This window comes from Aptenodytes patagonicus, chromosome 2 (genome assembly GCF_965638725.1).
Source record: "Aptenodytes patagonicus chromosome 2, bAptPat1.pri.cur, whole genome shotgun sequence".
NCBI lineage: Eukaryota > Metazoa > Chordata > Aves > Sphenisciformes > Spheniscidae > Aptenodytes > Aptenodytes patagonicus.
In genome coordinates this window covers 86,378,279-86,392,699 of record NC_134950.1, presented here as the reverse complement: position 1 = coordinate 86,392,699, position 14,421 = coordinate 86,378,279, and the positions used below count along the sequence as shown (strand labels likewise).

At 35.1% G+C, this 14,421-nt stretch overlaps 1 protein-coding gene across 2 annotated transcripts in view; it reads left to right on the top strand.

Moving 5' to 3' along the window:
• The window catches only part of CDH18 (cadherin 18), a 298,102-nt gene that overhangs the window by 143,581 nt on the left and 140,100 nt on the right, over positions 1-14,421 (top strand). For both annotated transcript variants that reach the window (XM_076330375.1, XM_076330374.1), the window contains exons 4-5: positions 2,618-2,912; positions 11,630-11,749. In XM_076330375.1, coding sequence (XP_076186490.1) covers positions 2,618-2,912; positions 11,630-11,749 — 415 coding nt within the window. The remainder of the gene's footprint in view (positions 1-2,617; positions 2,913-11,629; positions 11,750-14,421) is intronic.

Genomic DNA, 14,421 nt, shown 5'->3' with positions numbered 1-14,421 from the left:
GTACAAATAGTTGTTTCTTCACAACAAAAAAATATCTAATGTTATTAATTTTTCCAAATATTCCATGCATTTCGTGCTATCACAGTGAATTTCTGAATGTGCCTTTCTGCAGTATGGCATTGGAATGCCATGTCTATGTTGATATTTGGGTTTTTTGAAGAAAGCTTACTTCTTAAATTCTACAGCAGTTCCTTATTCTGTTGATTTCTTACCTATATATGTAACCAATTTCTTAACTGGTTCATAATTTCATAATTCCAGTTATGAATACAGTGATTTTTGCTGGGATCTCTATCTGGCATACCTGAATATGCTTTTGCATAGATGCATACAGAGTAAAAAGGAGAGAATGAGGATGGAGATTCTTCTGATCTTTTTCAGTTTGGGATAGTTTTAACTGGAGTTCCTTATAGCTTCATAAACTCAATGAATTTGTCATTTTCCTGGGCATACAAAGTTTCTCCTGGGTTTCTTGGTTTTTTTTTTTCTTCCCATAAATTAGAAACAATCTGTCTGAGGCAAATGTTAACATTTGCAAACACTAACACTTAGGAATCATTTTATCAAAAAAGGAACCTGCAGCAAGAGAAAAACAATTCTGATTGTTTCTGAAAAATTAGAATACCAGCAAACCAGGGTTAGAATACCAGAACACCTATTATTCTTGTTGTTAGGAATAAATAACTTCAGAGAACATTTTGACTTTACAGGAAGTTTGGATCCGTGGCACTTTACATTGAGTGAATTATTCCTTTGTTAATAGAATCCAGTATTATTCTGAGGATAAGAAGAGATGTAACCAGAATTTTTCCCATCACTACTCTAAAGGAAAGGTATAAGACTGTCCTGATGTCCTATAAAGGCAAAGCCAAGCAAACAGACCCTTTCTCTGCTTCCTTTCTTCCATTTTCAAAATTAAAAAAAATGGGTCCACAGCGGTGACCCAGTTTTGTTTTGGTTATTCAGTCAGATCTTCTTGTGGCTCAGATAAGTATATGGTGCATTGACTGAAGTTACGCTGAAGTTTATATGAGCTGACAATCTTAATTTTGTTAGCCTTCCCCCTCCCCAACCCCCGTACACAACAAGATATAAATTATGTGTGACACCATAATTTCATAGTTTTAATACACGAGATGAAAGATGTTATCATGCCCCATATGCTTACTCCTTTTACAAATAGCAAGCTAGATAATTTTAAAGGCAAGACAAAGACCTGGCAAAAAAGGTACGAGGAGAAAGTAAGAAAATAGCAGCACCTCTGTATCTTATGAATTAAGTCAGAAAAAAGATGATTTTTTCTAGATGATCTTTTTCTAAATAAGACTCCAAAAGTCTTATTTTCTCTCTGTCCAGCCCTAAATGATTTCTGAGCTGAGAATGGAGAGGAGTCTGGAAACTGACACCTTGTGTTCCATTAATTAAAAATAACATCTGGCATTCTGCTTCTGCTTTGCTCAGATTCTGTATAGAAACTTAGTAACGCCAAATTGCAGATATTGAGTCAGGGCAGTGGGATAAGAATAAGAATGAGTGAGTTCTTAAAATTAGAAAGTTTTCCTACTGGTTTAACATCACAATATAACTGCACAATACCTGAGGCTGTTTATTTCTGCATTATCACCTTGTTCTCATTGTGCGCCTCAATAAATATATTGTTCTCAAAGTTGTTTTAAAGAAAAAAAAAACACAAAGCCTCTCAATCTATCAAAAAATCACCCCTCCTTCTCAGAGAACACATGTTCATTTTTAATCTAAACAGGCAATTCTTTAAAGTCAAGTTAGAAGCACTGAGACTTAATGGGTAGCTGTTTCATGTTACCTCTTAATACACCAGGGTACTTAGTGATTTTTGCTTTCGCCCCCCGCCCCCAATAAATATAAGCTTTATTCTACTCAAGGAGGGGTATAATATACTTAACGTATATTTTATAACACAAAGTGCGTGTTAGGAACAATGGAAGTGCTGGAAGTATCAGTCGAAGTTCATTACTTCATTATAAATAATTTGAATACAAGAAAATTAGGTGACTTTCTAATTAAAAACAAACAAACAAAATGAAAATGTCTGTGTTTTGTTGAGGGATAGAGTAATCCTGGACAGACATCCGTCACTGCCACACTACGCAGTTTCCTTTAGCGGTAAATGACGCTGTCCTTGGGGCCACAGAAGATAACATACGTGGTGGGACTGAACTACGATCATTGAAGCAAACAATCCTCAGTGTGACTGCTTCAGGTTTAGTGCTTAAGGCAGAGTTTTTAGCAATGAGTGCTCTAAGGTAACTACTAGGAAGGACTAAAACCAATCCAAAATAAAATAAAAAACATTCCAGTTACTAGAATATTCTTCACTTAGGGAAGTTTTCTAGAATGGACGTAGAACCCAAAAAATCCCAGCTTAAAAAATGAACTATGCTGGGTGGAAATGACCCTGAACAAAATTATTGACTTGCCAGAAATAGCACATGAGGAATTACAGCAAGAGGTAAGAAGGTTAAAAACTAAGTAGAATGGTGCTAACAGTAATATTATAGTTTTTATATCTTATGTGTAATAACCTTTTATGAAATTTAATATGTCATTTTATATGATTTTATGTGTATATATTCTACAGCTGCACTCCAATTCTGACAAAGGTGATGGATCAGTCAAATACATTCTTACTGGAGAAGGGGCGGGGACTATATTTATTATTGATGACACGACTGGAGACATCCATTCAACCAAAAGCCTAGATCGAGAGCAGAAGACACACTATGTGCTTCATGCCCAAGCTATTGATAGACGGACAAACAAGCCACTCGAGCCTGAATCTGAATTTATTATCAAAGTGCAGGATATCAACGACAATGCACCAAAATTTACAGATGGACCATACATTGTTACTGTGCCAGAGATGTCTGAAATGGGTAAGGAAAACAAATCGTTCTATTCAACAATCTTTTAACAAGTGAAAATGCCACGTACTGTTTGACAAAGTTATGACACATTATTGTATCGTTGATTGTATGTAAAAGATACTACAGTTGAGAAGAGATGGTAAGACATCAAGTGCAACCTTGTATGTTACTTGGACATTCATATTAAGAAAACAGTACACACACACACACATGCTGACTGTAGAGGAGAGTCACTCTTATTCTTGAATGCTGTAATAGACATTCCTGGGCAAATGGTACTTTTCACTCCAGAAACAAGATGTATTCATATATCCTCATTCAGCTACACACTTTCTGGCATTCTCTTATGTCTACATGAGTAGTCTATTCAATTCACAGAATTAAACAAATACAAAGGAATGGTAGTTTTCTAGATTATTTTAGACCATGGTGTCATATGTTTATTTACCTTTATTAAGTTTCTTATAAAGAGAAATGAAGTTCAAAAAAGTACTGTTCTTTGGTTTTCCCTGTTAGAAATGTAGTTCAGATACCCTTACTCTTTGAGGTGCTACATTATGCAATCAGTTTTCTTTATTTATTGCTTCTCTGATGTTGAAATTAGTTTTTAACTTTCCTCTAATATCACAATATCAACGCTACATAACTAGTCTAGGATAGACAGATGGAAATATGACTTTTGTGCTAGATATTTTTTTAAGAAAGCCTAACTGTCATGACTTGTCTTTGTGAAATATGTCTGCTGCCTTTATATTACCGACTGGACAGTACAGACAGTTACCTCATGAACACACACTTTTCCCTTTCCCCCCAAATCCCCATCTAAGAAACAACCTTCAAGTCCAAGATGTGTCTAACTTTCCCAAGTGAAAAGTAAATAATTTGTTCTTCTCTCCTTGCTGTGTCTAATAAGCAGGTGATAGACTTTAACTTCTTCAGAGTACAATTTTAAAAATTAAAAGGGAAAAATATTAAAATGCATGCAGTTACTCAACTCATAACAATATTGATTATACATATAAGAACGAATGAATATTGTCATTGAATCTTAATGGTTTGTCATCATTTGATCACTTGGAATGGTAATGATAACGCATTTGAATAGATCAGAAAATAACAGATGTGTTTTGTTCCATACTTGAAAGTCATAAGATATTTTGTTAATATAATTATTTTAGATGGGAGGATACCTTGTACACCTTTCCTAGTGTAGATCGGTGAAATTCATTTTAAACTGGGAATCTGCCTTTGATTCATCTTCTATGGTACCACCTGACATTATTACGCTGAATTCAGACATATGTGGTTGTGTAATGAGGGAAGTTTAATCTGTTTGTGGAAGTCTGCATGCTGTTTGAACTGCATGCAGTTTCACAGTATGCAAAGAAATATTTCATGTGGAGAGACTAAACAGGCCAAACCCACAGCTTCCATTGCAGATGTGCATAGTAAAAATATTGCATTCCAAACACATCTACGATTCTTTTCTTGCTTACACTAATGAAGTGTTGCATATGAAATATTTGCAAACATGTGGTAATCATACCAGTCCTGGAAAGACTGAAATATATTAAATCTTATTCCTGAACCATGGAGTTGAGAGCTGTGACAGTTTGGAAGCAGGGACTGATTTTTACACCAGTGGCTTCTTCATTGACCTAAGTGGCGTTAATCTTGTATAGAATAAGTATTCTTTCCTATCTACCATGCAAAGTCAGATTGTATTAAGTGGACTGTCAAGCTTACCAAATATCTTGTTTTAAAAGGATATAAAAAATTTCCCCCATTCTCTTTCTTTTGCCCTGACTTTATTACTGCCTTATCATTCTTTCTCTCACTGCCACTGCCACTACACTGACACATACGAATAATTCCTTGATTTTCTTCTCAAAATGTCCTCCGTACGTGATGTTCTGAAAAATAATCTACCTGTCTACATCATAATTGTCTTGTTCTAATACTTTGTTCTTTGTAGGTACTTGTAGTACCTTTCTCCCTTTCCAGTCCTCTCCTCTCTTCCAAGTCCTCCCACAGTGTGCTATTTCAGATGTCTTCCCAGACGTGGAGAACTCTAAGCCTTTTTTTCCTGTGGTGCCTCTGGCAACAAGAATGCACAAAGGGAGAAACATCTTTCTTTGGTCTCCTTTTATTTCCTTCTTTCTTCTTCTTTCATAGGTCATTGTTTCCATACTACCCTTCAGCTTCCCTTTTATGAATTTTCTTCTTTCCACAGTCTGTTTCTCTCTAACTGGGAATTGCTACCTCATCTTTGCTTATAATTTCTATTACCCCCTCCTCCCACATTTTATTATCATTATTTATTAACATTATTATTTCTATTAGCCTCTTCTGAGTCTCCACCAGAAGAACAATCTCTATTAGCCATTTTTGTTTGGTCAGTATCTAGCTAATAAAGATTTTCAGATTATAGATCAAATACATTTTCATTCCTTAAAATCATTTGCAAATTGTTTATTGTTCTCTTAAACCATACCTTCCTCTCAAATGCTGACTTCCTTGATCTCATCTGTTACTTCTCAGAGCTGTAAACATGTAGGTCTCCATTCCATCTACACAGTGATGCTAGTGCATGTAACAGGACATGTTTTTAATGTAGAATTCCCTATTTTAATCTTCTAAGCATACTATTGCAAATATCATTCCCACGAGAAACTTATGGAAGTACAGAAGGGCAGTATTTCTGTGAGTAATGTCATAACACCAGGACTATTTAAGCAATGCACTTTTGTGGGAAGTACTACAGTGAGGGGATAGAGCTCCCAGTAAGAATATTGTGGGCCTGTATGAAACCTCTTCAATTGTCTTTGATAATTCACTGTGGCACAAAGCTTTACTGTTAGAGTTGCAGTTCATTGCAGTAACATCTAAGCTCTTACCTCAGTTGTCGCTCGTCACACCACAGACTGTCTTGGTGTGAAATTCGTTTCCTTTATCGACTGTCTCCAAAAATGCATAACTGTCTTCCTCTTTCTTCAGTTTCTTTTGTCTTTTATGGAGACCATTTTAATTAATTGATTATTTTTTCCCCTGTGGAAGCCTTTTATTTTCTGCATAGGAGGAAAGACAGTGGAAAGGAAATCAATGTTATCCTCAAAGTCAAAAGCTGCTAATACAATTATTTTGTATTTGTTCGTTCTATTTATAAAAGTTCTCTTTTTTTCATGCTCTTAGAATGTAGTATTCTTGCATAGATGTTAGTCATAATGCTGTAATAGTCTGAATCTTGGTATTACTGTACGACTACATTATACAAGTTACTGTTTTCCATGAACAATTCGAATAGTTAGTCTGGGATGGCATTTTGGATTATAAAACAGAGTGGATTATGGTAAACCAAGGAAGTTTTAGTGATAAAATAAAGCATTAATGCGTATGTTCTATAAATGAAATACCTTACTGGTTGTACCTGAGATAAATCATTAAAATATCTATTCCACAAAGCTTTCCTGTTGTGTGAATAAAACTGAATTTTCATATCCCGCCATACAGGCAATCTGCTGTAGGCATACATTATATTTTCATTGCAAATTTATGATCATTATTTTCTTTTTCCCTTATTGATTTGTTTGTGTTTGTTGTATACTGAAAGCATTTTATTGTCTGCAGTCTCAGAAAGACTAATTCTATTATTGCTTCCACAGGATACATTCTTTCTGTCAAATAATGGAGATCCCTATGCCATTTTTATTAGTTCTCTAATTAACATGTTTTTTGACATTCAGCTGTGGAGTCTATACATAACTGAACTTCTTGTTGTTATTTTATGAATTCCTAAGGATGCTTCACTACTTTAAAAATTTCTTCCACTTTTTTACATCATCATTTAAAGAACTTCCAGTGTTACTGTCTCTCTGTAACAGCCCCCAGGCTGAGTGGCAGGTGATATTTTTGATCTCCATTATGCTGTTTAGTTTCAGCAGCAGGTTCCCGTCTGTCTCCTCAAGAAGTTAGCTGATATTTTTCCCACAAGTTGAACCTTTCTTGATCTACTTGTAAAACCTGTAGGACCTTTGTGGCTTTTCTTTTTTTAGGTCACTGACAAGAAAGTACAGGTAAGTTTTGTTAAATTATTGGCCAAATATTAGATCACCATATTCACTGTGGCACAAAGTGAACATATTATTTATGCTTTATGTACTATGCTGAAAGAGCTGAAAGAAAACATGTATTCCTTGCCTTCATTGAACCTTTTTCCTACAAGTTGGCTCAAGAACCAAGGTTTATATCTGAAATGATTTCTTCTTCAGTGTAAAAAACTCAGTCTCATTGAGAGCTATAACTATGCTCTGTTTTAAGGTTTATGAAAGAGTCTTCATTATCTAAAGGTAAAAGAAAATAAAAACATTTTTCAATCAATAGAAGCCTTCCATATCTGCTCATTTTCAGATAGATTCAAAATGAGTGAAATATTGTATTTTAAATTTTCTAATGTTGAGGTCATGCGTAAGAAGAGTATTCCCAATAAATTCTACTTAGGAAATTAATAGACACACTGGACTTTTCTGAACTTCTTTCCAGGGTATTTTAATGTGAGGTAGTCATAATTTCAGATAATCTGGAAGACAATATTCATGGTGTTCATAAATATGATTTGTATGAGAAGTGCCTATTTATCTTCCTGTGTTGTTTGATTTTATCTTCTAATGAAGATAGCTGACAAGAAAATATTGAGATTTTCTACAGTGAGGACTTGGATCAGTAATATAGTCACTGAACTCAAAGTGTTGATTTCCTGGTGAAATCATTATTTTCTAATGTAGAAGGAAACTAAAACATGTTGTGTTGACTTGTTAGTGTTTTAAGACAATTTTAAGAATTAATTTAGTTAGGCAGGAAATGTGTTCATTAAACATCACCTTTTTTCAATTCTTTTACTTTTTGTTCAATATTGATCCATTTGAGATTTTAACAGTGCAGCAAACTATGGAAAGTCATGCATACAGATTTGCATTCTCAACAGGCATGTTTTATTGAACTGCCTCATTAAATATTAAAAATTTGTCTTCAAAGAGACAGGTTAACCTATTTCCCTTCAGCTTTTTTTTGATATATAACTTTACAAAATTTTTATTGTAAACATATTTTAAAAAAGAGAAAAACAAAAGAAGATATTTTGAAATAAAACTACAATTTGATTTCCCAAATGAAATTATCCTTATTTTTGATAACAGAAAAAAAGCAAAGCTTACAGAGTGGTGTTCAGCGCATACAGACGTATTTTACAGCTCTGTATAAAGCATTAGCTAAGAAAACAGAATTCCCAATATGTAATCTCTAAACTGTAGCGGGAAATCATGTGGAATGGTAGCTGTACTCTGAATAAGCAGACCCTCCACGTTGGGGAAACAAGTCTTTTTTATTGCCTAACTGGAGTGTCAAAATGCTTTCATAGCAAAATTTTGAGTTTTTCTTGATAGGCATTTTCACAGTAGGTTAGTGAAGAAAGTACAGAAGGTATGCCTCTGGGTCCGATGTTCATATCTGTTCTGAGGTCTCCAGGGAAATTAGATCCTTATTTTTTGTATTAGATTATTTTCTTCAGAATTGTTAACATTAAAAATAGCAAGACAGCTGTACTGTATATTTTTCCATCTAAATCCTTCATTACACATAGCTCAATGGCAAAAACTGATGCTGCATCTGAATGGTACAAATATATTTGGAATCATGATTTGTCCGTCATGTTGATGAGCTGAATGATGTTAACTTTGAAAGGAGTAATTGGAAGGCAAATGTACCCTCTTTACCTTTTTTCTCACAAGGCAGTCTAACTCGCAGCTTTCACAAGCTGCCCTTCCTCTGTGCTCAGCAAATCAGGCAAGAGTTAGGCAAAAGGCCAGTATGGGTCTATCTTATAAGATGCCGAGCGTGCTTGTGTAATACAGTGAAAAAGTTAAGCATCTCATGAGCTACATTGCACTGAATGAGGGTTTGAGAGGTGGGGTGGGGGGATGAGTTAAAACTTGTGATTCTAAGTGCTCTTTTAGATGGAAAGAGAACACTTTGCCGCTATTCCATACTATTCAATACCAAATTACTATTATCAGGTGTTTCTTAGGAGAGAGATACAGATGTATTAGAAAATGACTGTGGTGGATTTTAAGGTAATAGCATTCCATTCATGCTAAAATGACCTGTCAGCTGCTTATGTGCGATATCACCTTTCACTAGCCCTGTGTCTTTGTCCCACATCAATGAGCAACACAAGCACTCAGATTCTATCCCCTACCTTTTAAAATAAGGAGAGAAGAAAGTCTCTGAAGAATGAGAGAACCGTGAAATCTCAGTATTTCTGGTATTTTCTTCTTCTGAAATAGCTAAAATCTGTTCATCCATTCCAAAACCTACCTTGATTGTCTAGAACTCTGGGAAAAAGTGCAAATGGGAACTCAACCTGTTAGACGAGTAGGCAACTGTTCGTAACTGTTTTCCTGGAAGCAGGAAAATCTATAGATAAAAAGGTACAGAAGTTGGCCAGCACACTGGGTAGCAAACTCTTGTAGGTGACTGACTATACCTATTGGATGGGTATGTTTTTGTTGTATGCAATTAAAAAAAATAAAATCGTTGTGTATCAATAACCTATTAATCTTTAATGATTCCACAAGATTCCAACATGAAATAATGAAGCCATGAATAAAGGTAAAACAACAAATTAGTGTGAACAGGCCTTCACCCTTGAATACAGCAAGCTTAACTAGAAGACAGAAAGGTCACAGCTTTTCCACCTCAAGTTAGAAATTATTGCCAAACGGCTACAGAATTATATCATTACAGTATTTAGATAAGCTATAGAATAGAGGAAAAAAGTGCATTTTCTGTTCTTTGAAGTGACCTGATGTGGTTTGCAGTAACTCTTATTCTAAGTTTAGATAGCAAATAAATATGACTGAGTAGATTCCTAGAATGTTTTAAGAAAATTACACTAACTTTAATTCATATTTGTCTACCTTGCCACATAAACCCAAATACAGTAATTTAGACAGTTTTACCATTAACTCCTGAATAACTATGAACAGACTACTAGCTCCAGCTTGATTTTATTACAATATTCAACTTCAAATTCATCAAGGTATCCTTATATCTGCTGTGTGAATATGTTTATCTATGAGATTGTATGCATTTGGGCTATTCAGAGACCAGAAGACACTATATTTAGTGTATATTTACTATATATTAGTATATTTATACAGGTTTGCTGTACCTTTTACTAAATCTCCAGTAGATAAACAAAAAGCAACTTTCGGTGTCTAAGTTAGTGTGGCACAAATGAATGAATAGTTTCTCAAATAGTGAAGAATCCAAATCTGCGAAGATTTGTGTACTTGCTTTGCTGTACTCGAAGTGAGACTCCATGATTTTAGGTATTTCTATTCCCAGTGTACACTGAGGGTGTGCACGTTAACAAACAGTTCTGTGCAATGGAAACTGATCTAGGAAGTTAAACAGTTGGAGCTGAGGATCCGATATCCACACCGTATGTTTTTGGGAAGTCTTATTTCAGACTAGCTCTTGTCTGGTCTCTGAGACTAAAAGCCTATTAGCAGTCAGAATAAATCAGATGTGTGGCTAAAGCACATCTTCTGGTTTAGTTTCATCAGAAGGAATCTAGTTAGCATACTCTGAAACTGTTCCATGAGGCAAATCAAAGCGCAACAAGTGGGGGAGATCAGGGGGTTCAATTCAAAAGCATACTTCTCCTCACAACTAAGATGTGAAACTGAACACCCCAGGGTGGCGGTGATGCCTCAGTGGTTAATTTAACTGAGAAGCCACTTTCAGATGCAGAATTACATGAGAGTAGCCTGTTCTGTTATTATTATTCCTGTATTTTAATACTGGGCCAAAATAGTCTGTAGAAAGCAGTGTCTATAGAAGGATAAACAAGTGGGATGAAGACTGAACCTTTATTAACTTGCCAATTTTCTTATGTGAAGTGTTGGGCAGTGATAGCAAAAAAGATTCATCATTAAATGTCTTGAAAAATATAGTAAAATGTAAAATCACTTGTCTCTATTCTATCCGTGCAGTACTTACGCATTTTATTTTCTACAAAGTGTTACTCATAAGTTATCCCACTTAGTGACATGCTAGAAACTATGATTTTATTTTTCTAATGGTATTTCTTAACAGCATACAAATATTTGTCTTTTGAACTCCTTATCTTTCTAATTTGGATCCATCATTGGAATTCCAACAAGGTTCTAGTAATTATTTCCTTTTCAGATCTTTGATGCCTTCCGATAGCTAGATTTTTTGATTCCCTTATCATCTTTTATTGATTTGAGGGCATTTATGCAAATTATTTTAAATATGCACTTCAACATTAATTTTTATTGTGGATGAAAATAATCCTGAAGTCCCTAAATATGAGTTGTTCAGAAGTCTAAGCAATATCCAAGTTTTGGGTGTATGTGTGTGAACATGCATAAATATGCATGCTATGTAGGTACTATTTATGTTTTTATATATGTAATTAAGTTACATATACATATATAGAAAGAAAGAGAAAAAGTTTTTTTCAAATGAGTATAAATAGTTTTCATTAAAAATATGGTGGGATAATAACATACAGAGAAAATGTTATTAATCTCTTAATTGTAGAATGTGAGGGCTGTAGACATTTCAAAATGCATCTAAAATATTTATATTTGTCAGAAAATTGTATTTATTATCAATCAACTTTTATTTTCCTGTATATACAGGTACATCTGTTCTACAGGTGACAGCCACAGATGCAGATGACCCTACATATGGAAACAGCGCCAGAGTAGTGTACAGTATTCTTCAGGGACAGCCATATTTCTCTGTTGACCCTAAAACAGGTGGGCATTTTATATTTCTATCAGCGTGATTGGGCTAATACATTGCAGTTAAGTAAGTCTGGTAGATGAAATCCAATGTACAAAACACAGGTGGGTGGGACTTTTTTTTTTTTAATTCCTATTATATCCTACTTCTTGCTTTTACACTACGAAATTTAGGAGTTGCTATGTTTTGCTGAGTACTAAAACGGGCCTACTGTGTACAGAATTAGTTCTGCATCATGCCATGATGTGAGCCGTTCAGCCAAACTGGAACAGTAGTCTTTCATCTTTTCAAGCCTCTGTTTAGGTAGTGACTCAAGTGTGCCTAATACATTATGATTTTAAATGCTTTGTTTTGCCCGAAGGATAGGCTTGGAAGTCTTATTGAATGTGGTCTTCAACACATATACCATAATTAATATCATTCTTGTACTTATAAAACTGCACTATTGTCATTTCACTGAAAATTTATTCTGTGATTCAAGAAGTAGAATGAGCTGAAATATTTATGCTTAAACTCTATGCATCACCCTCTCCTTTTTTCCACAAAGTGTGAGTTATGTATAATGAATTCAAATAGGTTTCTTTAAAGAGAGAAGAAATCTCTTTTGGGGATGGGGATTGTTACTAGTTTTGGATTTTCTGAAAAGCATTATCTTAAATATTAATATGATGGTATATTTTTAGTGTGCATTTATAGTCCTTAATAATGAGGAAATATAATTTAAGAAAGTACTTTTTTCATCTGAATTTTGTAACTATTTTTCCCTATCTGTATTAAAGCTTTAATACTGAGGGGAGAGAATGAAATATAGTGATCCCTACACTTAACTGTAGGGAAGAATAATGATTTTTAAAATGTGCTGAAGTGAAGTAAGCATAGTGTAAATAGTTTTCATTGAAATGTTTTTACATTTAAGTGTCTTTGCTTGTGTACGTTAATCTCTGTGGAACTTGGAGGTGCATGCTTGCTTCATTACCAAGAGAAGTGTATCTGTGCCATCTCAGCTAGCCTTGAGGTTAGGCCTCCTTTGAGTAGAAGGCTGGACTCAATGACCCTCAGAGGTCTCTCTCAACCTAAATTATTCTATAAATTTGTGAGCTCATTTTAGAAAGGCCAAAGCGTGCAAAGCCTGACAGGATCATGTTGGAGGACTATATAAAGTGCTGGGAGGCAAACCTGATGCAGGCCTGTTCACACACGCTGTGTTTCAGGAACGACTGCTGGCACACACCTTACCCAGCCATGTGTGAGTACAGCCTGGCAGAGTACTAGCTGGCACAGGCTAAAACCACTCTGAGATACATGTCAACAACTAAGAGGTATGGAAAATCAGTGGTACAGTGCTCAAGCTCTCTCTGCCCTTGTTTTACTTAGAAATACAACGCTGGCCTACATTTCTGCTTCTGTTTCGTCACTCTGAGGCAATGGCCTATATTTTTTACTTTGATAATGGTGTGGAACTTGTAATCTGGACCTGCTATTCAGTCAGTGAAGAATCATAATAGATGTTCTCAGTATCAGGTCTGTATCACAAAAGAAAATAGTATTGTTATATTGCCATTTGTATGTTATAAAGAAAGCAGATGGAAGTGTATTTTCACTCCCCAAGCCTTAGGCTTTGACAGGGATTTAAGGACACTTTATGAATTTAAACTGTTTTTATTATGTGTCTAGAATATGAAAATGTTTCTGATACCTTAGTCTGTTAAAATGGCAAAAGAATAAATACCTTATGAGGTAAGTAGACAGTGAAACAGTGAAAAAAAAATGGAGAAGGCTTTTTAATTTGATAAGTTGTCTTTTTATAATTCTAGAATAGCAGTTAATTTAATTTGGCATGATATAATGCAAAGAAGTAGAATATTGGAAGTGATAGGAAAGTCTTGAAGTATAGTGTTTCACTATGAAATTTCACTTTGAATTTCTGGGGTTTGAGACACTTATTTTCTAAAAACATCGCTCTTCTGAATTTGCAAGCATTTCTGTGACCTATTTTTCCTAAGGCTTGAATTGTTCGATTCCATCTTAGTTACATTTTATCTGGAATTTTTGTAAATTTACCCTGACATGCACAAACTTCCTTTACAAGAAAGAGGTAGAAGGGCCAAAACAGGGAAAAAGACAGAGAAAGGTCCCAACATTCATGACTGAATGTAACGTTTGTGAAGCCTAAGGATCTTTTACGGCTATCAGTAAAGCTTCTTGGAGCTATCAGATCCAGACATCAAGTTGTTCATAGCTCTAGTGTGAATACTTAAGAAGTCTTCTGCTTCTAGCTTAGTGCTGCCTAAACTTGTTTTTAAATAACTTACTATCTGAAGACTTTAAAATTATGGATTTTTAGGAGCTTAGTTTAGAATAGTTTAAATAGGATTTTAGAATTCATACATCTAAAATGTAATAGTGGGCCAGCACTAAATTACAAACTTTGAAGTAAAAAAAGATGTGTTCTTGGCAGAAGAACATCTTTGTTAACTTATCTGATGAAAGGCTCATCTCTACACACCCAAAGGAGGGCAGAAGTGCAGCTCTGGGAGAGTAACCCCCCTGCCCTAATTAGAGACTCGAGCCTGGGCTCGTCCCAGGGCTGTCGCAGGACAGCCTCAGCCCCATCGGCCAGGACTGAAACCCATCATGAGGAGTCCACAGGAGATACTGTCCTGATCACCCTTCAGGCTCAGGAAGC